Source organism: Plecotus auritus, assembly GCF_963455305.1.
Source record: "Plecotus auritus genome assembly, chromosome: 3".
Classification (NCBI taxonomy): domain Eukaryota; kingdom Metazoa; phylum Chordata; class Mammalia; order Chiroptera; family Vespertilionidae; genus Plecotus; species Plecotus auritus.
The window spans coordinates 128,899,323-128,923,931 of NC_137772.1; the positions used below are offsets into that span (position 1 = coordinate 128,899,323).

The window sequence follows — 24,609 nt, forward strand, 5'->3', positions numbered from 1 at the left end:
TCTGCAGAGCCAAGCTGTGCCCAGGCCCTGAGCCCACGTCCTTTTTCCTATTCTCCCGCTTCACTTTCTTTCCTAGTCCTTGAGCGCCAGGGTGGGGCGACAGGAGAGTCCCTGAGTAACTTCCATATGCCCTGTAATCTAGGCGGGGAGCCAGCCTCTGAGGGCGCTCGGCCTCGGCCACGTGCTGAGAAAGGAGCGGCCTCCCTCCCGCCTGGCGTGGCTGCGGGTCCTGCATCCTGGGTGGGATGGGTTTGCAAGGCGGCCCGTGGGTGTGGGCCCCTCCCAGCGGGGGGACGACTGCACTGGGGCCAGTGGGCAGGTAGTGGGCTGCCACTGAAAGAGCTTGCTCACGGGCTCCTCAGGACTCCAGCACTGCTGTTGTGTCAACTCCTCCTGCTCACAGCCCCTGTCCCACATGGCTTTGGTGCTGCTTAGTGCTGGGCAAGTGTCTGGTTTACAGCCCTTGCCTTTTCTGGGGCTCTAAATCTGCCCCCCCCCCCGCCCCCATCTCCTCCTCTCTGCCCTGGGCCTCTAGGAGGCACCCCCTCTCCAGGGGAGGTGGGGAAGGCATTTGGAATGAGAGGATCAAGGGGTCCTCCTCAGGGCAGATCATCTCCTCAGGAGCCCTGGAGGGTGAGGGCGAGGGCGAGGGGAAGAAGAAGGGAGCAGGCGCATTTGCCGATGTGGGAATATGGCGCTGCACTGCTGGGACCGCTGGCCGAGGGATCACTCAGCATCCTGGACCTGGAGGGTCCCGGGGCGTGGGCACAGGCCTGGGCAGGGCTCAGGGGGGCAGGAAAGACTTCCCTGTCACCGTCTGCCTCCAGACCCAAGGCAAACATGGACTGGCCCCCTGGCCCCACCTCCTGCCACACGGGCCAAAGCGCGGGGGTGGTGACCAGGCAGCCACTTGCCTGCTCCCAGAGCTAGTGCAGCTCACCCAGCCCTGTGGGCACCGGGAGAGAATGGACCCTGGGGCTTCCTGTTACTGTTCCCATCGCCGCCTCCCTCTGGGTCCTCGCTGGGACCCTGTGTTGCCTCCCGGCTTCTCCGTCCACATCTCTGGCTTGGTGCTTAATCATTTTCAGGTGGGAGCCTCTCCCCCACATCCCACCAGCATGGTCGCCCTGCTCCCCCAGGCCCTGCGGCCTATCCTGCCGACTGTCACTGACGTGGCTGCTGGCCCCAGAGGCCAGAGTGGGAGGCCCGCAGGGAGGCGGAGATCCCCGAGACAGCCTTTGCTCCTCCTGGGAGGGCTGCACAGAAACCAGCCGGAAGTCCCTCTGGTGTTTGGACTCTCCAGACAGGGGAAGAGTCACAGCATTTCTTCTACATCCAAGCCAGAGCCCTCCCCAGTCCTCCTGGGGCACTTGTTCCCCGCAGGCAGGGCAGGCTGTGGGGTGGGGAGCCCGCTCCTGCCGCAGGAGCTGGGGAAGGAAGGGCAGGCAGCATTCTCGACTTGCCCCACGCTCTGCCCTGCGTGCATTCTGAAGTCTTTGATGCCCTTAATCTCTGCATTTCTATCACCTGTGTATCTACTTGAAATTCTATTTTCTTTCCTTAAAAGAAGATCGTGTGCCCCAGAGGAGTATGCAGCAGAGGCTCGGGGTTTATAACAGCTGTCAGTTCCACCATGTCGGGGAAGGCGGACAGAAGAAAGAACACGCTTAAGCGGGGAACTTCAGTTGTGAGTGTCACAGCCTGAGAAGTTGTGCCACAGGGGCATCTGGGTCTGAGGAGTGAAAAAATAAAACTGAAGCCTGCAGGGTGGATTCCAGCCTGGGACCAGGAGCCTCCCGGCTGCTGCCGTTTCCTAACGCTCTAGAGGGGAATAAAAATCCGCGTGGACATGGCAACTTCTAATAAATCAAACGACAATGCAGTGAAGAAGCAGAGCCAGTGGCCGTCCCTGCGAAGTGGGGAGCAGGCCCAGGTGCAGCTCTGCCCTCAGCAGCCTCCACCCGGCCTGGGGCGGCGTGTCAGGAAACACCACCAGCCCACCCAGCCTTGTCTCGTCTGCTGACTCTCGGGTTCAGGGAATCACCCCACCACTAAATGTGTGACGATAGCTTTTTGGAGAAGGCTGTTCCAAGGAGACCTCAAAGTCACATCAAGTGGCATCTCTATCACTTGAGCCAAAGTGAATCGGAGTGGTCCAATTGAACAGTGGAGCTTTTCTGCTTGCAGTGTGCTGCAGAAGAGTGGGTGGGTATAGCCCAATTTCAATGAGCTCAGGAATTTAGAAAATTCCACAGGTAACACTGTTGAAGTGACTGGAAATTCAGCCGCACTCTCAGTAACAAATCCCAGCTCAAACCTTCTACTGTGGCCTTAAACTCAGCACAAAGGAACTCAGTCCTTTCAGAAACTCGATTAAGGAAGAAAGTAACTGCCTGCCTTCCCACTTCCTGCTGAATCATCTCCCTCTTCCCTCTTTCCCAGGAGGCCTTACCATGGAGACCTTCAAGCATTCACCCACCCCATTACTGCTGAGAACCCTGGGCAAACGCTTGAAGGTGCAACGTTCCCATGTCAGGTTAGGGCTAAAGGCTTAGTTAGTGGGTCTCAGGGTGTTTAACAGGAAATTGCCCTTGGGTCCAGTTCTCTCCCAGTGGCTCGTTAGATAGTCAAGATCACAGTGAATTATCACCCAAAGGAAAGTTCAGGGGAGGGGGGGGGGCACCATTACACAGACAGCACGTCACAGCTCCACAAGACCAGGCAGGCAAGGTGCAAGACGGACACGGTGGCCACATGCAGCAGGAGCCAGGCTGGGCTCTGGGAGACTCGGGGTCCAGTGGTAAGAGTGGGGGGTGTTAGAAGAGGTCACAGAAGCTCAGAGCGTGGTCTGGAGGGTTGGTCTTACCATAAAGGGAGAGCATTGGGTATGTTCAGCTGGCTTTAAAGAAAGGCAGATAGAGATAAGCTGTAATGAGTCTCCAACGAAGAGATCGGCATTCTAGGTCCTGGCTAACACAGGAGCAACACAGTGGCAGGAGAGGGCAAAAGGAAACAAGTGACAGAAATACCACCACAGGCCTGGCGGGCTCTGCTCCGTGAGTGTGGGCTCTGCAGAGCTGGGTCTCACGCCTACCAAGGACCCATTTCCGCCACATATGACATAGCTCACACCCAGTGCAAGTGAGATCCTCGGGACTCTGTGGATGGAGGTCTTTCTCTGACTGGCTTATTTCACTTAGCAAAACCCACCACGTATTCTAAGATAGCTTCACTCACTCTAGCTCTACCCAGCATTGCCGCTGAAGGAGCTGGCAAGCAATGGCTCCTCGCGTTTAGGGGAAGACTGGGTTTTAATTCTCACTGCGGAGGGCCTAAAGAGGTGGCCCTCACCTCCCTCCGTAGCAGGGGTTCGTCCTCAGGCTGAGGCTCAGGCGGGAGGCGGTCCTGCTTAGCTACTAGTCTATAGGTGTGAGAGCCTTGGCATGCATGACCAATGTGTGGAGTTGTGTTGTAAATTGGAAAGCTCTGCACACAATTACTAACACCCAAGAAGCTGCTCTCATGGGTCTGACGGCTGAGCTCAGTTTGGGGCAGGTGCTGGGGAAAGCGGCCACACAGCTCTCTGCCCAGTTCCCGAGCCTGGATCCCAAAGGCACCCCAGCTCTCAGCGATAGAGCCGAGCACCTGACTGATCTGACCTTCTGAGCTGTTAACTCTTTCCAGAAGGTCGCGACTTAGCTTTTACCCTCCACTTTCCGATGGCTGCTCTTGTGTTTCTGTTTTTAAGGTACAAAGAAATGTTGTAATGGATTTTTGAAGGATGAAAATGTGCACAACCAGACATTTGCTTGCAGACTTAAAATACTCCTTTGGCAACAAATTTGTCGGTAAGTTCCTTTTTCCCATGGCAAATTGGTAGGGTGTTTTTTGGGGAAGGATGGAGATGCAGGGTGAGGCCAGGGAAGAAAAGGGCAGGGATGCTCTCCAGTCATTTGCAGAACACAGTCCCATCTCCATTCTGCTTCTGGAGGAGCACGAGCTGATGGTCAATCCACAGGCCTGGAAGCTGGGCTCACTAGCATTTGACTAGCAGGCTGTGATAGAACATGGAAACACACACACACACACACACACACACACACACACGGAGGGAATTCAGGATGGTCAAGTGCTTGTGCACCTGTGTGAATGGTTCTGTGTTTCTGAGGCTTCAGAGAGGAAGGGAGTGGGAGGGTCATACAGAGATCAATCTATTCTACACACTGTGCCCAGGCACTAGGCAGAGTTCCCAGCAGGCTTGGATCCACCCTGAAAACTCCTCCCCATTCCATTACTGCTAAGAACCCTGAGCAAAGCTTGAAGGTCCTCTGGGTGAATCCCATCCCAAATAGGACCAGAATGAAAACAATTTAGAGAACTCACCTGAGTCACCTGGTCCAAGGGAATAACCCCAGCCATTAAAAATTTAAACTATTTGTTTTATTGTATTTTACTTTTTAAACATGCAGAATGCTTCATTTGGGATGTTTAAAGGTCTTAACTGTCTTTTTATGGTTGATTTTTAGCCTTTTATAGCTCCCATTTAAGATCTCATCTATTTAAGTCATATTTTATTTCAAAATTTAGTTTTAGGTTTGTTCTAATCACCTTGATCCTATCTTGTTATTTTAATAATATGTATTGATTTAAGAATCCTCATGATATGTCTCTGCAATGGGAGACAAGGAGCAGTCAGGGGAGCTGTGAGGGCAGCAGTGAGTGGGAGGACAGGGGCCTGGGATCCTGCATTGGGTCCCCAGCCCAGTTAATGAGACTGGCACTGTGGGAGAATCACACAGATTAAACATTTACTCCAGCTTTAGACCATACTTTTCAAAGGACATGTTTGTCTCTTTTTGCTCGGTCCCTCACCACCCCCAACCCAGCCCCCCAATCTCCTCCCACCCTGACAGCTGTTAGCCTGCTCTATCTATGAGTCTGTCTCTACTTTGCTTGTTAGTTCATTAGATTCCACATATAAGTGAAATCATATGATACTTGTCTTTCTCTGACTGGCTTATTTCACTTAGCATAATGCTCTCCAGGTCCCTCCATGCTGTCTCAGATCCCTCCATGCTGTCTTCTTTTTTTATTGCTGCCTAGTATTCCATAGTGTACATGTACCACAGCCTTTTTATCCACTCATCTACTGATGGGCACTAGGGCACTTTCAACTTGCTGGTGCAGTGTTGCCTGTGAGTCTCACACAAACCTGTTCTATGTGAGGGGCTATGTTTACAAAGTGCACAGTCTCAAAAAAACCCAACTAACCACTCATAATAAACTCTCAAAGCAATCACAGAATGATTCTAAGTGGAACCAACAGGAAGAAGCCTAACACACAGCCCTTGCTCTCGAGAACCCACAGTTCACGCACATAACGCCAGCCCCCGAAGGACATTCCTAGATGACCTGGTGCGAATGGACCCCCCCCCCCCGCCCCCGCCGGTGAGCTGGAAGGGAATACTGGGCCAGCTGGACCCGGGCACCTGCACTTTCAGCCAACTGTGACCCCCTAGTTCTCTTGAAAAAACTACCTGGCGTCAGTTCTACTTTTTGAGCTAAAGTTAGAATTAGTCGGTAGCCTGGGGTCCTTGTACCATCCATCTCTGACCCTTTCCCAGAGCTGCTCCCAGTTCTCCGAGTCGGCTGACAGTTTCTCCATCCACGTCTCCTGGGGAAGGGGGTGGGAGGACTCCCTGAAGACGTATGCCCCGGGAGCCCAGAGACCCTACTGCTCTCCCCTTCCCCAAGAGCCAACGGAGCTGCGCACCGGCCCTGAACATTCTGGCTGAGCTTGAATCTGAGCTGTATCCACTAATGGCAGGTGTGGAGTGAATGTCTGAGCAACCAATTTTTTCATCTTTGTTTTCTAATGATCTGGTAACTTTCAAGGCATTAAAGATATTGGGCCAATTAAATAAACTTGTTCATGCAATTTGTATACCTGAACTCAGGTGATTATGCTATAGTGAGGCAGAGGTGGGACATTTTCAGAAAGAGTCCTGGCTAGTGGTTCCAGCTAACAGGTTAAGGGCAAATAGAGAGGAAAAGCCAGTTAACGCACTGCAATTTACATATGCAGATTAGCTTGGTTTGGTATAACTGGCGAGGACCATAGGGGTGGCATGGAGCAGCTAGTAAGAGAGAGTTTCTGAGTGAAGTTTAGGATCAAATCAGAAGTGTTGCCTCAGTGGGTGCGTCAGTTTCTGGAATATACTCACTGCTCTTGCTCACTGTGGTACTATCTCTAGACCACACAGAGGCTGCTTAGGGAAACCCCGGGATCACAGGAGAGGCAGAGAGATTCTCCTAGAGGAGGGATTTCCCAGGAATAGGACATCAGTGGCATGTGTTTCCCAGTTGTTAATGTTACCTTGTCTCTCTGGAGAACGAAAAGTTGTTGAAAATAGCTCCTAACCATATAAAAAGGGACGTTCTCCCTCCCCCGGCCCTTCCTCCTTCTTGCACAGCCAGGAGGGGGAAGATTACTAGGGATTTAGGGGCTAGGTGTAGATATCTAGGCTGGAATACCCAACAAAGTTGTCTTCCAGAATTCTCGAGATAAGTTGGTTAGAGAGCATTTTAAAGAGCTCAGAAGCCTCCACTGCCCCCTCCTGGCCATGTTGACCTTGAAAGGCACAGACTCCCTTGGACTCCCCCCAGGGAAGTCTGGCTCCCCGCTGAGTCAGGAGCAGGGCCCACAGATGGGCTGCCAATTCCGATGGCTGCTGTTGAGGCGATGGCTATAACCTCATGGCCACCGAGCTTCCTCATTCCTCTGAATAGGGTGCGAGGGCAATGCCATTGGAGTATGTGAGTCTTTTACTGGGCACCCTGCTGAAGAACCTTGCTTTTCTTTTTTTAAATCTTTTGTCTAAAACTTAGGGAGTGGCTGTGATAGAAATGCCATTCCATCCACCTGAAGGGCAGGTTCCAGCTGGCATTGCCTCCACCCCCACCCCATGCCAAGCTCTGCATCTCTGCTTCCGAAGTCTCTACTCTCATCTCAATTTGATCTGCAAGACCAGGATGGCTAGCTCAGTTGTGAGAGCACCGTGGTGTGGTGGAGGGCTGAGCGGCCGTGGCTTTGTTGGTGAAACCCCAGTTAATCTGTGGTCGGAGGACCATTATCAGGCTGGTACACACAGAGAGGACTGGGAAAGGCAGAGCCAGGGCTTCTAGGAACATCTGACATCAGTGTCATGGCCAGGAGCCAGCAAGTGTCAGTTAATTGGGGGGGGGGGGGGTCCTCATTATCCTTTTACCTCCTCTTTCAACCAGGAGAAAAGAGCACGCAGGGACTAGTGTGGCCTATAGATGTCAGGGAGTTGGGAGACGCTGTACCTTAAAGCCACCAGAGATGGCAGCAGGGAAAGGCATGTTTAGGAGACCAAAGTAAAATATGTTTTAACCTGTAACCTTCCAAAGTTGAATTAAGAGCTTCCTTGCTAAGGGAGATGCAAAGTTTAAAGAACCATAAGTCAACTGGGATACAGAAGCTGAGGACAGATGTCAAAGGCTTTTAGATATAAACTCAAATGAAGGAAAGATGGGCACTTGAAAGTAATTCTTACACAGAATTTCCCTTTTGGTCTGGAAAGAATGGGAGATGTAAACAGATCTGTGGAGAAGGAGTGGTAAGAAGAGGAAGATGGGGCATTATGAGGGAGGCAAAAACATTGGACAGAACAGGGCAGGGAAGAAATGAAGATAATAAGCCCAAAGATGACAAGGTGGAGAGTGGAAAGAGCAACACCCCCTCCCCCCATGTCCACCATGTTGAAAATTCCCTGGCTGGCATCTATTTCTCCAAGAAAAAAGTCTAGCCAGAGAAGATGACCCCTCATGAATCTTTGTGGCTACAGGCACCCAGATGAAACGCCCCTTCAGAACCTCCCTTGAGGGGACTTTTGGCCCCGAGGGGACTGGTAGAAGGTGCAGGGCATGGGTGCTGCTGTCACCTGCCAGGTACTCATGCTAAACGAGACTGATTACCAAATTGTCAGGGCAGCTTTATCTTCCCTGGGGAAGGATGGCCCGTGTCCAGTCATGCAAACAAAAGAAACCCATAAAGAATAAATGGATGAAATCAATTGTCAGCAGTGCTAGCAGCATGAAAGAATTCCATACGAGGGGAAGCGGGAGGGAGAGAGGGGGGAGAGAGCATCCCAAAGGACAAAGAGTAGGAGTGAAGACAGAAAGACCCTTAAAGGAAACGAGAGGAAGCAGATGATTCCCAAGGAAGGACAGACATGAAGAGTAAGTGGGTGTTAACATTAGTGGCGATGCTTTTGGGGGCACTTCTGGGCATTTCGGAGCCTGCCTGAGGCCAGCTCTCTCACTCTCTCCACTAGCTCTGGAATATCTTAGGCCCCTTTGCTTTAGAGGCGTTCCGGCAAACAGCAACAGGAACTTGCTCAGCCTGTGAGACCTGAAGTGACAGACAATGGTCAGACCCAGGTGGCTGTCTGGCCAAACCAAGGAGTGTGTTGTGACAGCTTCCTTCCACTCTTCTGTTTTAGATGAAGGAGAGGGGTGTATATGGATAGAAGAGAGAATAAAGAGGGGAAGAAAATTAGAGGAAAACAAAAGTGAAGGGGCCTTGGTTACAAGGCAGAGGGCACGGGGAGCTAAACCGTCAGGTGATCTGACAGCTGAATTAAGAACACAGATCAGGCTGTCCATCACAAACGAGCAAACAGGTTTCCACAGACCTTTCGGGCCAAGCCTGCATGCCTCGTCTCAAGGCACCAGCTTTGGGAAACTGGCTGGCACGGGGCTGCTTCGCCAGCCTGGCCGTCCCGCCACACTGCCTCCTGCGCTCCTTCGCTGCCCACACAGCAGCCTCACCCTCCAGAGCTTTTGCAGTGGCTCTTCCCTTTCTAGCTGCACTGCTTGCTTGCTGATGATCACGTGCTGTCTCCCTGCTGGGCAGAGTGGGCTCAGCCACGTCTCTCCAGGGCCAGCTTTATGTCCAAGCAGAGGAGGAAACTGCCCGTGTCACACACCTGGAGGGCTGAGGCTGGGGAACTGCTTCCTCATTCGGTGTCATGTTCCCGAAAGTCTTACATGAGACACACTAGATATTCAGTCTTTGGGGTGGGCATTACCCTCTCTTCTTCAAAGAAAGGTAGCTGATTGAGCCACCCCCACCTTAGGATGAATTACTGCAGTGGTCGGCAAACTCATTAGTCAACAGAGCAGCAAACCGCGGCTCGTGAGTCGCATGTGGCTCGCGAGCCGCAGTTTGCCGACCACTGAATTAGTGTACTGGAAACAAGAGACCTTGGTCCCATTCGTCTTATTGTGGGGATGGATGTAAAGAGGCCGGAGGGAGCTCCGTCAGCGACAGAAGGAGGGACCCAGGAAAGGGAAATGTAGGTGTAGGGAGAGCCTCACCCAGCTTGGCCTGACACCACCAATCTTGCTTTAATTTACCTTAGAAGCAGCCCATGCCACTTTGAGCACTGTCATTTAGACAATGTCTGGCAATGTCGCTATTTGAGCCCCCTGCACTAAACATGCAGGATTGAAATCAGGGGCCAGGTTCTGGCTTGGCCTTGCTGTTAAATGCTGTGAGAATGAGCAAATTGTTCCCTGCCTCTGCCTCCAGTGTCCTTGTCTGTAAAACTGTCTATCTGGGGCTGCTTCCCAGCAGGTGCTCATGGAGTCAGTGGAGATGGGCTCAGGCTAGATGGTCTCCAAAGCTGCGTTCTAACATTTTTGAGTGACCCCATTTTCTGCCTTTACCCCTCCTCACACCTCTGGGGGGCACCCAGCCCTGCCTTTCTCATGCCACCTGGCCCCTTCTCTGCCATGGCAGGGTCAGAAAAGGCAGACCAAGAGCCAGGCTGAGGGCCCACATAGGCATCCTGGCTGAAATGTGGAGGGAGGGTCGGCGTGTGCAGGCTGAGCATTCTGACTCAACCCCGGAGGGTGGGAGTGCAGCAAACACTCTGTGAATCAGAATGGCTGCTTTTCCCATCATTCCAGGCCCTGAAGCCTGAGCAGGAGCCAAAGTTGCTTCATTATTTTTATGGGGAGCTGGTAAGAGACAGTTACTCAGAGCTGTGGTGGAAAGGTGCCACTGGCTCAGGAGCTGGGGGAGGGAGGATTTGGGGCCTCCGTGTGCTCATCGCTGGACACTCCCTGGGACTGAGTCCCAGGCCCATCTTGTTCCCCCTCCCATTTTCTTCTCAAGTTCCAGCTGTCAGGTGGGCCTGCTTTACAATGGCTTTGCCCTTCTCTTCTGAGTCCCATTAACTAGGCGCATGAGCCCAGGGCAGCCTGGGCTCCCTTGGTAGGGCATTGGCAGCATCAGTGGGCACAGAGAAGTTAGGTTAAGCCTCTCTGCCCCAGGCCGTGATCCTGGGAGTGCACTGAATGAGGTCCTGTGAGTGGCAGGGGCCCTTCAGTGATGCCATGCCCAGGTCAGACTGGCCCAGGGAGTTAGCTAATGGACTCTGTGGAAATGCAAGACTCAATTCTCCCACAGAAATGGATTTGAATCCCCGTCTTTCCACCCATTAGCTATAGGCAAACTGTTCATCCTGCATAAGCCTTGGTTTTTTTCTGCAGACACTAAGCACCCGGAGGTGTTAATCTGACTGTGTGTGATGTCCTAGTAGGCTGCCTGGCACATGCTCATCAAAGCCGTCATTCCCTCTTCCCCTTCCTCTCCATCCTCCTCCCTTACTCTAATCAACTAAGATCATAGCCAGGACCAGCATTACTTTGTTTTCCTGCTCCGGTCACTTCAGTGGGCTAGCGTGTGGCCTCCTAAGAAAACCCTCCTGCTTTTACTCTCGCTGAACCTTCTGCAGGAGCTCTCCAGGCCTGACACAATCTCTGTCCTGCTCCTCAACCTGAAGGTCCCCCCAGGCCTCCTCCCAGGAGAATTTCCACATAAGCCATCCTAAAGCCAGGGAGCAGATCCCCACGCAGTCCTGGAGCCTTATGAAAGGAACACCTCCTCAGAGCTGGAATCTGGCAGGGTAGTGAGAGGAAATGGACATCTGCCTCACACAACCAGAAAATGTCCCATTCAGAACCCAGGAGTGCTGGAGTCGCAAAGGCCCTCTGAGGCTATCTCCACCTGCCCTAGCCCTTTTCACTTTCAAGGAAGTTGAGGACCAGAGAATGGGGTTAATTGCTCTAAGTCACATGGCTTAATAGTGCCAGAGCTGGAAAGAGAACACAGGCTTCTTGATTTGCAATTTGGGAATATTTCCCTGTATCCATAATGCAAGAGTCCAGGCCTCTCAGCACTCTCTATTGTGCAATGATCTTGAAAATACACAATGATAAAGAACAGTGTTGGGAAAGGTGTTGAATGACCAGTGACCCAAATTGATTCCAACTTGGGATGTTAGGGAGCAGTTTCTGATGCTCCAGGAACTTCCATTAACAATCACAGGGCCTATGTCTCGGGCTTTTCCCTCTAGAAAATATAATTTCAGACCCAAGAAATAAAGGAACACCAGAAGGCTTCCTTAGACTGACAAGATGCTGCCCTTGTACCTCCCAGGGGACACGGAGGAAGGAAGCCTCGGACTGAGAACGAGGTAAGGCCTCGGAGGAGAAGAGCAGTGGGAGCAGAATCCAGTACAGCTCCACATGGTAGAGACTTCTGATCGCCCCCTAGGTGCATTCTGCAGTGGTCAGAGGCATCTCCCAGGGGGAACAGAAAGTTAACCTCAGACTGGCTCTGAGCACAAAACATCCCCCCCTCCCCCCGCTCTTGCTGGAGATCCTGCCCCACTCAGTCCTGTCTCCTGTCTTTCTTTCGGCCCTGGGAGCTCTTCACCACTGTCATGGCTTTGAATACTATCTATCCAACTCCAAGCCCCACCCTCAGACTGTGTGTCTAACTGTCTACCTGTCATCCCCACTGGGAGGTGAAACAGACGCATCCCAATGAGTTCCTCATGCAAACATGCTTTACCTCCTGTCCTTCCCGGTTCATACCAGCTCCATCCTCCCCCTGCTTAGGCCCAAACCTCACAGCCCTCCTGGCCACCTCTTTCTCCCACTCCCACATCCAGTCTGTCAGGAGATACTGTTCATTCTATTTTCAAAACAGACTGAGAATTGGACCGTTTCCACCACCTCTATTATTGCTGCTTTGTTGCAGGCTACGGTCCCCTCCCACCTGGGTAATCACGTGCACCTTCTACATAGTGTTGTGCTTCCACCCTGATTCCCATAGACAGCCAACCGGCCTTAGGAAATGTAAGTCAGATTAGGGGACACCTCTTCTCAGAGGCACCAGTGTCTCCCCTTCTTGCTCAGCATAAAAGCCAAAATCTGATCCCCCTCTCTGGTCTCCTCCCCTCTCCGTCTCCCCTGCTCCTTCTGCACCAGTCACAGCTGTTCCTCCTGCCCCCAAAGCCCTCCTCCCAGGTATGTGCTTGGGTAACTCCTCACTTCCATCTGATTTGAAATAGCACCTTCCTTCACTGCCTCTTAGCACCTCTGGCCCCTTACACGACACTATTCTTTTCCAAAGCACTTACCAGCTTTCGATGGACTATGATTTCCTTGTTTTCTGTACTCCGTGCATTGTTCACGGGCTCATTATCCTGACCCTAGACTGCCAGCTCATGAAAAGGGAGCTTTTGTTCTGTGAATTGAGGTACTCCAGGTGCCTACACTCATAGCTGGCACACAGAAGGGGAGACGATAAATATGGTGGAATGAATGAATGCTGGCTCTGGGACTGGTGGGAAACCCATCTCCCAGAGGGAGAGGTGCCATAGCCTTGTAAAGGCAAGGAGGAAAGAGAAGGCATTTATGGGGAGCTGAGCTTAGATGTGAGGAATATTTGGAGGGCGGTTAGGATGAATATGGCAGTTAGGTGAGGGAAATGAGAGTTAATTTCTGTAGGTTTAAGAGTCAAAGATGATGAGTTACAGGTGAAAAGCCCTCATGGATCCCTCTGAGGCCAAGATATAGATAGATTCCTGCCAAATAGAACATATGTCTGGGAATGAGTATCTTGTGATGACAAGTAAGACTAGAAAATTCTGGGAAGTCCTGGAGCGGCCCCAGGGACACCTGGAGCTGTAAACTTCTCACACCAGCGAGTGTTCAGACCCAGGAGCTGCCAGTGGCCTGAGGCAGAACCTATGTGCGGAGGGACCTACCTCTGAGACTAAGCATTATTGCTTATACAAGTTGTCATCCACAATACTGACTGCTATCCGAGTGCAGGGCTACACCCAATGTGCTTGGGGAACAGCCCTGCCGAGGCGTGGGTATGGGCAGTGGTCAGTGAGCTGCGCTGGCTTTGATCTGGCCCCACCTGCCAACCATCTCCAAGAATCTAATCATATCTGGGAAACAAGGGCTCTAACAGTGCCTGTGGGGCATAAGTTATAACTAAAGATAATTGGCTAGAGCTGAGGACCTCCCAGCTATTCCAGCAGGGATTTGGGAAAAAATGTCATTTGCTTGGGTGCCACAGTCTCTTCCATTCCACAGCACTTTATAGTTTACAGAGTTTTAAAATAGATGCTCTTAGTTGAGCTTCAAAACACAGTCCCATAAGATAATCACATTCCTTTGACAGAGGAGGAAACGAGTCTTTTTTTTCCAGAAAAAAGAAGAAGCAAGCCTCAGCCATTTGCCAGCTCTGACTTCAGGTCAGCCCTCTCTCCTCTCTCCCACACCCCCCCTGCCTGGGGTGTTACATTTGTTTTTCTGGTTCACAAGCCGTTCATTGTGTGGAGGGAAATAAGTGCCGGGTCTTGGGCAACGCCCCCTTGCTCTCCATCACACACACTGTCCCGTTTCTCTCCAGACCCCTCTTCAGTGTGACTCTTCACCTCAGTCTAGAGGAGGAAGAGCCCTGAGCCTGGGGTAAGGGAGGCTGGTAAGAGCTGCATCACAGTTCCAAGGGGGCTGATGCGTCATTTTTTGTGCAGACTATCAAAAACCGTGTGGTTATTTTGAATATAAATCACAGAACATAAGGGCTGAACAAGCCTGCTGGTGGAAGGACATGTGAGATGCATGTGTTTATCAAAGGGCATCATGGATTAGAGAGGGAACTCGAGCTGGGGGCTGGACTCGGCTGCACGGCACAAAAGGACTTAACCTCTCCACCAGCATCTTTAGCGGCAGCAAATTGGAGATGATAACTTCTGTCTGTCAAACTCCCAGGGTAGTTCAGTTACATGAGACAAATGCAAGGGTGAATCGTCAGTAGAAAACCACGTACAAATGGAAGGGTCTGCATGGTGGCCTTACGCTCCTTCCCTGTCCTGTACCCTCCCTCTCTGCCGCCAACATAGCCACTTCTTTGGAAATTTATATCCCGAAAGTTTCTTTTGCTTTGTCTTTGTTTTTCTTTTAGAAACACTAACAGTTTGGGGGAAAATGGCAGGTTGAGTGTTGATATGGGCCTTGTCGACAGTGGGTCCTCTCTGCACACAGGGAGCAGCTTGCTGTCACTGGCTGGCATTTCCCTGCTCTCTTTCAGGCTCCCAGTCCCTGGCACAGGCTTCATAAGGACCTGCACTGCTGTCTGAAAAATACATCCTCAGAGGGCAGGGCCCACTGCTGCTCTCTTTCCTGTCCTCTCCTTGAGTTTGCCCTCAGTTCAGGGCACTGCATGGCACCAGCTCCGAGCCTGAAGCGCTGGCCTTTACAGACACGTGACCAACTCATGGCTCTGAATAGCATCTGAGATACAACCTGGGCCATCCAGCCTGCAGAACTGGGAGTGTGCTCAGGAGTGGTGAGGCGGAGTATGAGGGGAGGGGGGGCACAGCGCATGTGTAGGAGGACTGGTTTTTTAAAAATATAATCTATCATTCACTGGAAGAAGTCAAGGGCAAGTGTACACACATACACACACGCGCGCGCGCACACACACACACACACACACACACACACACACACGAGACAAAGACAACTCGGGGGATGTGGGAGACAGAGAGGCAACCAAATCTGGAACCACGGGTGAGTGGGGAGGGTGCTAGAGGCTGAGGGAGGGTATGGGAAGCGTGACAGCCTCCTTCAGTGTCCATCTGCTGGGCAGGGGCAGACAGGGGCTTTCATCAGGGGAATCAGGCAGATAAAATGACAAGTCAGTTCAACTGATGGGGAGCAAAGTATGGAGGGAGAGGGGATGTGGAACACAGTGGGAAGATGGTGGCGGTTGGTAGGGCAGTTTCAAACATCTTTGATCAAAACTGGACAGCATCTACTCCATGCTGTTATTCATGGTTCAGTGCATCAGAGATTTGTGCAAACATTACCAAGTCTCTTAATTAAGGAAAAACTATGACAAAAAGTTAACACATGTTAAAGACTAACTGCAGAGGGCTTGCCTATAGATAAAGAGAAGGTTTAAACATGCCAGGTAACAAAAAGACATGTGCAGGAACTGGTAGGAGCTGTATAGGAGGAGGCAACTCTCGGGGAAGGCGGCAGGAGGCCTCGGAGCGCAGGGGCTGGGGTTCTGTCTGAGGCCAGGGAGCCAGGGCAGGGTGTGGGGGCGGGAGTGGGAGAGAACCAGGCAGGTACAAGAGTCCATTCCTTGGGTGGGTTCATGTGGGAGGGAGGTGCTGCTGCCCCAGCAAGAGGGAGGAAAGACCTCAAAAGAGCTCTCTCTCGGTGGGTCACCAGCCAGCTGGCTCTTTGGCCACTCCGGAGAAGAGGGGTGCAAGCAGGGCTCTGAACATGACCAGTTCTCTTCTTCTCTCCCAAATGGGCCTGGAGGGGCCGGGCTGCCTGCATGGGCTGCTGCTGTTAAATCGAACAAAGCCCTTTCAGTGTGGAAGTAATGGGCCGGGCCTTGGGCTGACAATGCAGGCAAAGACCTAGCCTTAACTCCAGTGTCCCACTTGGAGAGAGCTCCTTTCCAAGATGCTGTGGGCAGAAAGGCGAGAGGGGGAGAGGCAGAGGTCTGGAGGTGAGTGGAGTGAAAGGAGAGTTGGGTCCCCGCCCCAGCAGCTGCCCAAAAGTTGCAAATGTCTCTTGGTTTTCTCACTCCGTGCTCCCCATAGCTGCATCCTCCTATACAGTGTGAGTCATGCCAGGCTGAGAGTAAAGGGAGAGAGAAAAGGATGCAGCAATCAAAACTTAAAGGAAAGGGAGACCTATCTCGTTCCAAGGTTAAATAATAAAAACATTTTCAAAATAAAGCAACAAGAAAAAATCCTTTAAACCAATATAAACAAACAAATGAAAACCAGTAAATGAAAATAAGGAGGTGGGGAGGAGAAAATAGGAAGAAAAACAATAAACCGGGGAAAGACAATGAGTGTTAGAGCAGGCACGGACAGTCAGGTCCAGACGCCATGTACTTACGTTTACCTCGGTGATTGCTATATCAACAATGCTACCCACAACAATCAAGGCGTCAAACGTATTCCATGCATCACAGAAATAGTGCTGCATGGGGCAGAGAAGCCGAGGAAAGAGAGAGAGAAGAAAAAAAAAAAAAAAACCAACAACAAAGGAGAAAAACAAAACAAAAAGGAAGAGGAAAAACAAAACAAAACAAAACAAAGCATGAAAGAAAGGAGAGAAGAGAAAAAAATGAGAAAAGAAAGAGGTTACGTGGGCATAGTAAATACTCTCTTACCACTCTACAGTCCTGGTGGCTCAAACCTGGGTCACCTGGTTATCGCAGGGTGGAGAGGCCTGACAAAAGCTGGGTTAGTTCAAAGGTTACGCCGGGCTGTGGCCACCTGGGAGGGCAGCTGGCGGCCTCCCACCGCCTGCTCCCTCCACTCGGCCAAGCTCCTGGGCCTGGCACACAGGGCTGAGCTGGGACTAGTGGAAAAAAAGGAGGAGAGGCTCCCACTTTTTTTCCCTCACAGGACGACGGCAGGTTCAATAAAAAGCATGACTGGAGGGGGGTAAAAACAGGAAATTAAAACAAATAAATAAAAGGAGGTAAAGAGAGAGAGTGAGAGGGAAACAGGAGGCAGAGGAAGAGGAAGGAGGAGATTCCTGGGGAGGGCAGAGTCATACTCACATTAGTTTCACTGAGAATGACGTCAATTATGCTGCCAATTACGATGAGGAAGTCAAAAACATTCCAGGGATCACTAAAGTAACCCTACATAAGGGAGGGGCAGGCAGGATGGGGATTAAAAAGGAATATTAGACAGACAAGAACAGAGCAACAATCACCATCAGAATCACCGTTCCGGCACCTCAGTGTTGCTGCTGGAGTTCCAAACACCCTTTCAGAGCCCAGGAGCCCAGGGGGAAAGGAGGTGCCAGGAGGCAACTAGTCCAATCCTCCTGCCCTGCCTCCCCATGGCCACACGGCTCCCCTTCCTCCAGACCATCCCGCTTCACCACCCTCCTGCACAGAGGCCCTCTCTACTTCCCAGCAGAGCCTGGGGCCAGGCAGCACAAGCTGCCATGGTGCAGGGATGTGGCTGGACTCTCCTTTCAGTCCACATTCAGCATCTCCCATGTCCCCAGTTCTCTTTTTCAGAAGGGCCTGTCTGGAGGCAGGGAGGGACCACAGCTGGATGACCCCTTAGAGGAGAACAGGCTGTGGGCCAATGGGTGATATGGGAGCTAAAGAGAAGCGATCAGTGTGGTCCAGAAGGCTGGTCAGGTCATCTGAGCTCAGAGATGCCTCATGTAAAGTTCAGCAATGACAAGGGGACCACATCATTAAAACAATGTCTATAAAAAGCTGGACTTTATGCAGACAGAATGACGGTCACTTTGTTCCAGCTCTGGATATGCCCAAGAATTTTCAGGGGCAGCTCTGTCATGGCAAAGGCTTTCCTGACTGAAAGGAGACACAGTCCAGGTAGGTCTCATAGTTGGGGAGAGCAGGACATGGCCCTAGACAATGCTCTCCTAAGCAACACCTGCCCAGGTTCCTGTCCCAACAATGCCATTCTGATATAGGATCCCACTGAAATGCAGGTGCCACCAAAGTGAATGAAGTTATCAAAGCCTTTCCTGAGAACTGGGTTGATAGGGGTAGTCTGGATAGAGGATATGGAAGGGAACAGGATTCTTAGGAAGGGGAGATTCTGGCACAGAAGAGGAGGGACAGTGTCCCGCTGTTACCATTTTACCCTCCACCTATGGAATTTTACCCCCACCATATTTAGAAAAGGGAATAGATGAATCTTTTTGAAAGACTTTTAAGGTACTTGGACAACTGGTCAACCAAGGGATAGGTGGTCCCAGGTTCCCTAGAGGATTCCAGGAGTCCTGGGTGGGCCATTTGCCTATCTGTGAGGTGAGGGATTTAGAGAGCAGTGCTGTGACCACATGGACATCTGCTCACAGGTGAGGAAACCCTAGGGACAGGACAGCCACATTTCCCATGGAGTGGAAAGGACCTAGTACTAAAGACATTTGTCTTCTTTAAAAAAGGACATTTGCTCTTTTAGTTTTTAAAGAAATGTCTGCAAAGGGGACAAAACAGGACTGGAGCACCTTTGCTGAGCAGGACCAGACCTTTCCTGTTCTCTAGCCACCAGTTGGGGCTCCTGGGAGATGGAATTCCAGAGCCTGGTGAGTGGGTCTGGAAGCACTAAAATTCTCCTGAGAGTTTCCCAGGTCTCTCTCCCCAGCCCTCTAGAAGGCTGCCAACTCTCCCTTTTTATTTTTTACTCACAAGAGCCATGAGTCTGTGTCTTCCATTTCCTCCTGGCTCTATCCAGCTCCCTTAACTTCCCCACTTCCCAGCCATGCCCTCTTTCCAGAGGGATCGCAAGACACGCTGTCCTAGGGCTGTTATTCTTAGTGTGGGAGGTCAGGTCACAGGGAAAGGGGCCTCTCGGTTCCCAGGCATTTCTGCCAAAAGAAAACAGAAGTGCCACTGTGGAGACCTTGCACAGCCAGGCCGGAAAAGCAGAGGTTGGCCAGGGCATGGGTTAGGTGAGGGTCAGCCTGAATACATGGCTTTCTTGTTGGCTTCCCAGAATATTTTTCTGAACATACTAGACCCTTTGAGGCAGAGAGGGGCCTCTCTCTCTCATTTAAATCAGATGTTATGAGCAGGAAACAACCAATTCCCTCTCAGGTTCTCAGATGTCATTCTCAGGGCAAATGGAGAGGGCTGATTTTGAAGGGAGGAAGGTAAAGAGTGAAGGCCCCAAATGGACTATAAAGATGCATATGTTTTAAAATTAGAATTTGGAAAACATTGGGGGATATCTCTAGATAGGAACACCATCTTTGTAGGTACAGCTATTTCAGAAAGGAAGGGGAGAAGGTCAAGGGAGAGAAAGGAGAGAAACAGGAACGAGAGCAGAGTCCAGGATGTTCTGCATCCAGCCTAGAAAATGTGGCAACAAAACACGATTTGGGAGTGGGGACAGGAGGAGAGGTAGGAAGGCGGAAGGCTCAGGGCTCAAGAAAGGAGGATGATTGGAGTCTTTCATCCACGAGAGACCTGAAACAAAATGGGTAAGTTGGCCTTGGTCTGCAACACCTCTGAGAGGAGAAAAGGGAAAGGAAGAGAGGCAGAGAACAGGCAAAGGCGAGGTTAACACACAGGTTAATCAGCTGGGACACCAGGGGCGGGGCCAAGACCTAAAGGGACCCTGTCAACCTCCTGGGTGTGCATCACGTGTCACCACGTCTCCTGGGTCTCTGTGTGCAGAGACAGGCAGGATGGAAGGAAATACCAGTCAATTCCTCCTGGACCACGGCTGCTTCCACAGCTTCATGGCTGCCTGATACTAGGATGGCTGGGCTCTGTGGAGATTCATGCCTTGTGCCTTGTCCTTGCCCTCAACAGGCTGTGCTGCTGGAGGCTTCTGAATGACTTCTCTGGTCTATGGCAAGCTACCTGGTGGGCCCAGTGCCTGGGCCTCCCTTGGCTGCAGAAACCAGCCATGCCCTTGTCGCCAAGGGTTCCCAGGGACCCAGCCCTGAGGAGATCTTTCGTATGTAGCCAGAATGCAGGGGCGAGGGACCACGTTTGTGGGAGGTTGTTGACAGGATCCCTTTAAGAGGCAGCTTTTAACCCTGACCCTTCCACCCACCATCCCACCCCGCTGTCCCACAGCCCATCAGCCTTCCCAACTGTTCCCTGAAGACAGCTTCAGATCCAGCGTTCAGGTCAGCCTCCTCCTCCCACTCTTTCAGTTGTCCCTCCCTCCCACCCATTCACACCCACTACCAGAAACAAGGCCCAACGCCTCCATTAGGTCAACAGGGTTGTCCAAGGGGACACCTGGCCAAACCGCTAAGCAGGCAGAGCCTGGGAGAATTACTTTTCCCCTAAACGCTCTGGAGTGTGAGAGCTTAGTGCTCTCTTATGCTCTCTTTCCCATTCTCCTATTCCCCCCTACCCACCCCACCCCCACATACCTATTTTTGCCCACCTCCTTATTTGCTGGAAACCACTGGCAATGTGGATTTCGGGGGTATAATGGAAGAAGGAGGATGAAAAAAATCATAGGTGTTTTTTTCTTATACCTGCCACTCCTTCTTTCCCTGGTGACAGGTCCCAAACGGCAGGGAAGACACCAGGGTTAGGGACAGGGTTTTCCTGGCTCTCCCTGAATGGTAAACCAAACCTCTTTCGTGTCCAGCTCCTCAGAGCCATGCAGGCGTGAGGGGATGGTGCTTTCAGGGCTGGAAGTCTTTCCCTGCAATCCCTAAACCCTGCAGAATCAGTAGATGTCCCCTTTCGAGATGGGCTCTCCCCTGGCCGTCCTCAAGAGGTCTCATGCTCTCCCCCCAGGCTGAGCAGCAGCACCCCTGCGATTGCTCACACCCCAGGAGTAACCCATTCTCCGGAGTGCCGCTGGCCCTCCACTCATGGGCTGATGTGGCTGAGATAACATAGACCAAACTGATGCCAGCTTCAGCAAACCATGATTAAGAAGGAAAAATTGTTGCAAAAGTATCATGTGATGCATTTCACATGCACAAGAATTTTGGATTTTCCTCTCTTTTGGATTATCTGTATCCTGATGCACCTCCATCACTGGAGCTATTCCAAGTTGAAAGAGGCAGCGTGGTGGTTAAGAGCATGATTTCCAGGGGTGGGGTGAGGTGTTTGGATTCAAATCCTAGCTCTGACACTTATTAGCTGGGTAACCTTGAGCAAATGACATAACCTCCCATGCTTCAGTTTTCCCACGTATGAAGTGGGATAACCATAGGTTCCTGGTGAGGATTAAATGACAGTAGCATTAGCTACTGTCATGGTTAACCAGAGGGGATCTGTTAGGTAGGATTCACAGGGTTAATCTTGGGGGTGGGACAGCAGAGGGGGAAGGCAAAGCCCAAGTGTCTGTGGAAGGAGGAGGGAAGAGGCCGAAGTTTCTGGAATCCTGAGCTCACCTTTCGTCTGTCTCTAAGGCCTTTCCTGCCCATCTTGAGTTACTGCTGAGTATTGGGACTGTCTTGAGACTCTAAACTCTGGCTGGTACCATTTTGAGATTAGTGACAGTATACAAGTTATCATGGCTAATTTTTGAGGCTCAAGTTCATCTGGACAGTCAACTGCCATGTTCTTAGAAACCACTATTCATATCAGGAAAGACCCAGCTTCCGCTCCTCTGCCAGGAGGGCTGGGGAGCGAGGCCTGAGCAGCCGAGTGCTGACCCCAGAGAGCTGATGTGGGAGAGGTGGTAGGCTTGTGTCTTTGTCCTTGAATTCTGGATTCTTAGCTTCTTTGTTGCTCAGAGCAGAGTTCACCACTGTGATATCACAGAGGCACTACCAGCTGTAAAGCAAGCTGGTGGTAAGAAGGAATCCATAGAAAATATGCACACCTGGGATTGTGTTGTGTATTCTTAGTAATTTTGAGGCAAAAGTTGTTTCACCGCCATGACTTGTTTTTTCTTTTCTCTATTCCTCTTGCCTGTTGTCCGTGTATACCTCCGCTGGTCCAGCAGAGAGAAGGTGAAGCGAAGGAGCACAGAGATGATGTGACCCTGATAGGAAAGCAGACTCTGGACTTTCAGCCTATCTGGGAGTCTCTCCCCAAAGACCGTTCCCTTCCAGGGACACATGGGGTCTAAGAGTGTCAAAGTGGGACACCTGAGTTGAGATTAGAAATGGAGCTGCTGCAGTTGAGGCAGAGAACGGGAACAGATAGGAAAACTGACAGAGAAAGAGTGTCTGGGGAAGCCCGACTGCCAAGAGGTGGGGATGGCAGGGATGCGGAGGAATTACAGAAATCATGTGAGAAGAACAGCTGAGAAGGGTATTGATGGGAAAGGCCACTCAGGTAGAAGGCAGGAGAGGAGGAGGAAAGAGGAAAGACCACACAGGGGTTCCTGAAAGAGGGCAGAGCCCCGCCTGAGTGAGCAAGCATCTGCGCCAGGAGGCTGAGCGGAGGGGTTGGTGTGGGTGGGAGGCAGTGCCCAGGTCCTGGACACACTGATCTCTCCTGGGCCCCAGGCTGCGGAACTGAGGGATGGGCGGGGCGGAGGGGACAGAGAGGAGCTGCATGCAGCTGGGGGAGGCGCAGGGGCGAAGTCTATGCGTTTGTGAAGAGTCAGTGCCAGGGAATATCATGGAACACAATGGTAACTGACACCAAGCAGAGATAATATAAATTGTATTACATTAGGATGCCATTTAGGCATAACAGTAATCATGGAAATTAGCGGTGTCTCATGGAGAAGGCATAATGGAGCACACAGCTGCTCCTGGCCCTGGCTGCCTGGGAGGCAGCGAGGATCTCTGCCTTGTCTGTGGGCTCCCTCCCTGCGATGTGTGCATTCAGAAATGCCTGAGGGCTCACACTGCACAGACAGCCTGCGACAGCAGGGACAGAGGGCAGGAGCAGGCAGGGGGTGTGGTCAGGGCCTGGTGTCTTCTCTGGTGAGGGCCCAGGTGGTAGTGGTGATGGGGGCTGCTCTCAAAATTTTTATAGGAATGTAAACTCTGAACTGGACACCATCTGCTTGGATTTGCCTTTGGTATTAAGTGTTTCCCTTCCCAGAAAGTTTCAAAGGCCTCATTCATTTATCTCATCAATGAGTGCTCACAAGGTGCCTGTGTGTGCCAGGTGTGGGCCTGCAGACATGGCCAAACCTGGCACTTCCGGTCTTCTCCACTGGGAGCAAATAAAAACTGCTGGTTATGGACTAAGCATCTTTGGGAACCTTAGCAGGTTCATCTCTGCCTCAGTCTGCACCCGAGTAGGCTGCAGGCGCTCCATGCTAATGCCAGGCATGAGCTGATTTGTGCAAAGGACTCCTCCAGGATAGGGTGCTGCATGGACATACCCCTGGGGCGGGCAAGGCCAGCAGATGCACTGCAGGTACGCAGGCAACTTTACAGACAAATGGACAGCACGAGCACTGTGGAGAGGCAGGGAAGGCAGAGACCAGGCGGCCCTGGGAGGGGGAGGACGGGAGGAGCAGCCAACGAGCTTGGCCCGTGCAGCCTCTGTGGTCTGCCTGTCTCAAATTCTCTCCTGTCCAGTCCAGCTGCCCTAGACTCTGGGACAGTATTCCACAGCCAGACCTGGCAGGCCCATCCTACCGTCTCCATGCCCTTTCTGACCTGATGAGCAGACCTTACTTAGCAAAGGCACGTGTGACCCAACTGTGATCATGGGAGATGCAATCTGCACCCGCTTTAGTGAACAAAATGAGCAGCTTTCCTCACTTCCAGAAGAGAGCCTTGAGTTGTGCAGGCATGTTACCACAGCCTCTGCTTCCTTCCCGTCAGATGGAGGGACCGCAGTGCACCCCCTCCGAGAGTTGTGCGGTGCCTGCTGGTGGCTGGGATTGCTCCTGTGAGTGCTGCAGGGTTTGAGCCAGGCTGCCCACCTGCATCCTAGATGGCCCCTCCCTTCCCCGCAGCACTGGTGGGAGCACTGGCAGTGCCTCCGTTCTGGTGGGTCAGGGCTGCACACAGCTCCGCAGCTTTGGGGACCCCTCTCCCCCTCCCAGACTTGGTGTGGTCGGGTCTCTTTCTCAGCGACAGGAATGGAGATGGAACCAGTGCACTTTCCCACCGGGCTTCTTTATACAGTGTGGATAATTTTCCACATTAAATAATTAAATGTAATAGCTAATACTACCCTTCCCACACAAGGCTTTATGCAAGTCATATAATTATTTTTTATTATTCATAGTGACGTTTAAGCTCTCAAGTGCCTGGCAAGAAGGAAACCTGTCACAGTGTTGCAACAATACGCAAATCCCTGGGTACAAGAGCAGGCGGGAGGCCCCATGACAAAGCCCACTTATGCCTGCCTGCCTGCGCTGCTCCAACAGGTACCCCGTGGGCATCCCACAGATAAATAATAATCAGAGTGTGCCCACTTACCAACCAGGCTGCTGAGAAACAGGCAGGAGCTCCGCCTTGCACAGCATGCAGCTCCTGAGTCAGGGTTGATGCCCTTGCCGGGGTGGCTGACTGGCTCCCTGGCGTCCCCTTGCAGCCTCCCTTCCTCTCCTTCCCTTTCCTATCATTTCAATGTGACAGGTATATGTGCCGAGTTTCTGGGCTGAGGGGGTTCCATGGATGGTGGGAGACACTGGTTTCTTAAGAGTTGGGATAAAGAGATTTCAAGGAAAATAAAATAAGAGACTGAAGTCCTACCTTAGCTTAAGGCTCAGGTTCTGAGTGTGGGAAGTGCATTGCCCTCTAGGGGGTGTTTGGGATCCTGCAGGGCACCACTATGATGCA

At 51.7% G+C, this 24,609-nt stretch overlaps 1 protein-coding gene across 5 annotated transcripts in view; it reads right to left on the reverse strand.

The window, feature by feature from the left end:
• The window catches only part of CACNA1C (calcium voltage-gated channel subunit alpha1 C), a gene marked incomplete at both ends in the record, with an annotated part of 717,827 nt that overhangs the window by 50,115 nt on the left and 643,103 nt on the right, over positions 1 to 24,609 (reverse strand). For all 5 annotated transcript variants that reach the window (XM_080661205.1, XM_080661203.1, XM_080661204.1 and 2 more), the window contains 2 exons: positions 2,867 to 2,899; positions 16,321 to 16,404. In XM_080661205.1, the coding sequence (XP_080517331.1) occupies positions 2,867 to 2,899; positions 16,321 to 16,404 (117 nt within the window). The remainder of the gene's footprint in view (positions 1 to 2,866; positions 2,900 to 16,320; positions 16,405 to 24,609) is intronic.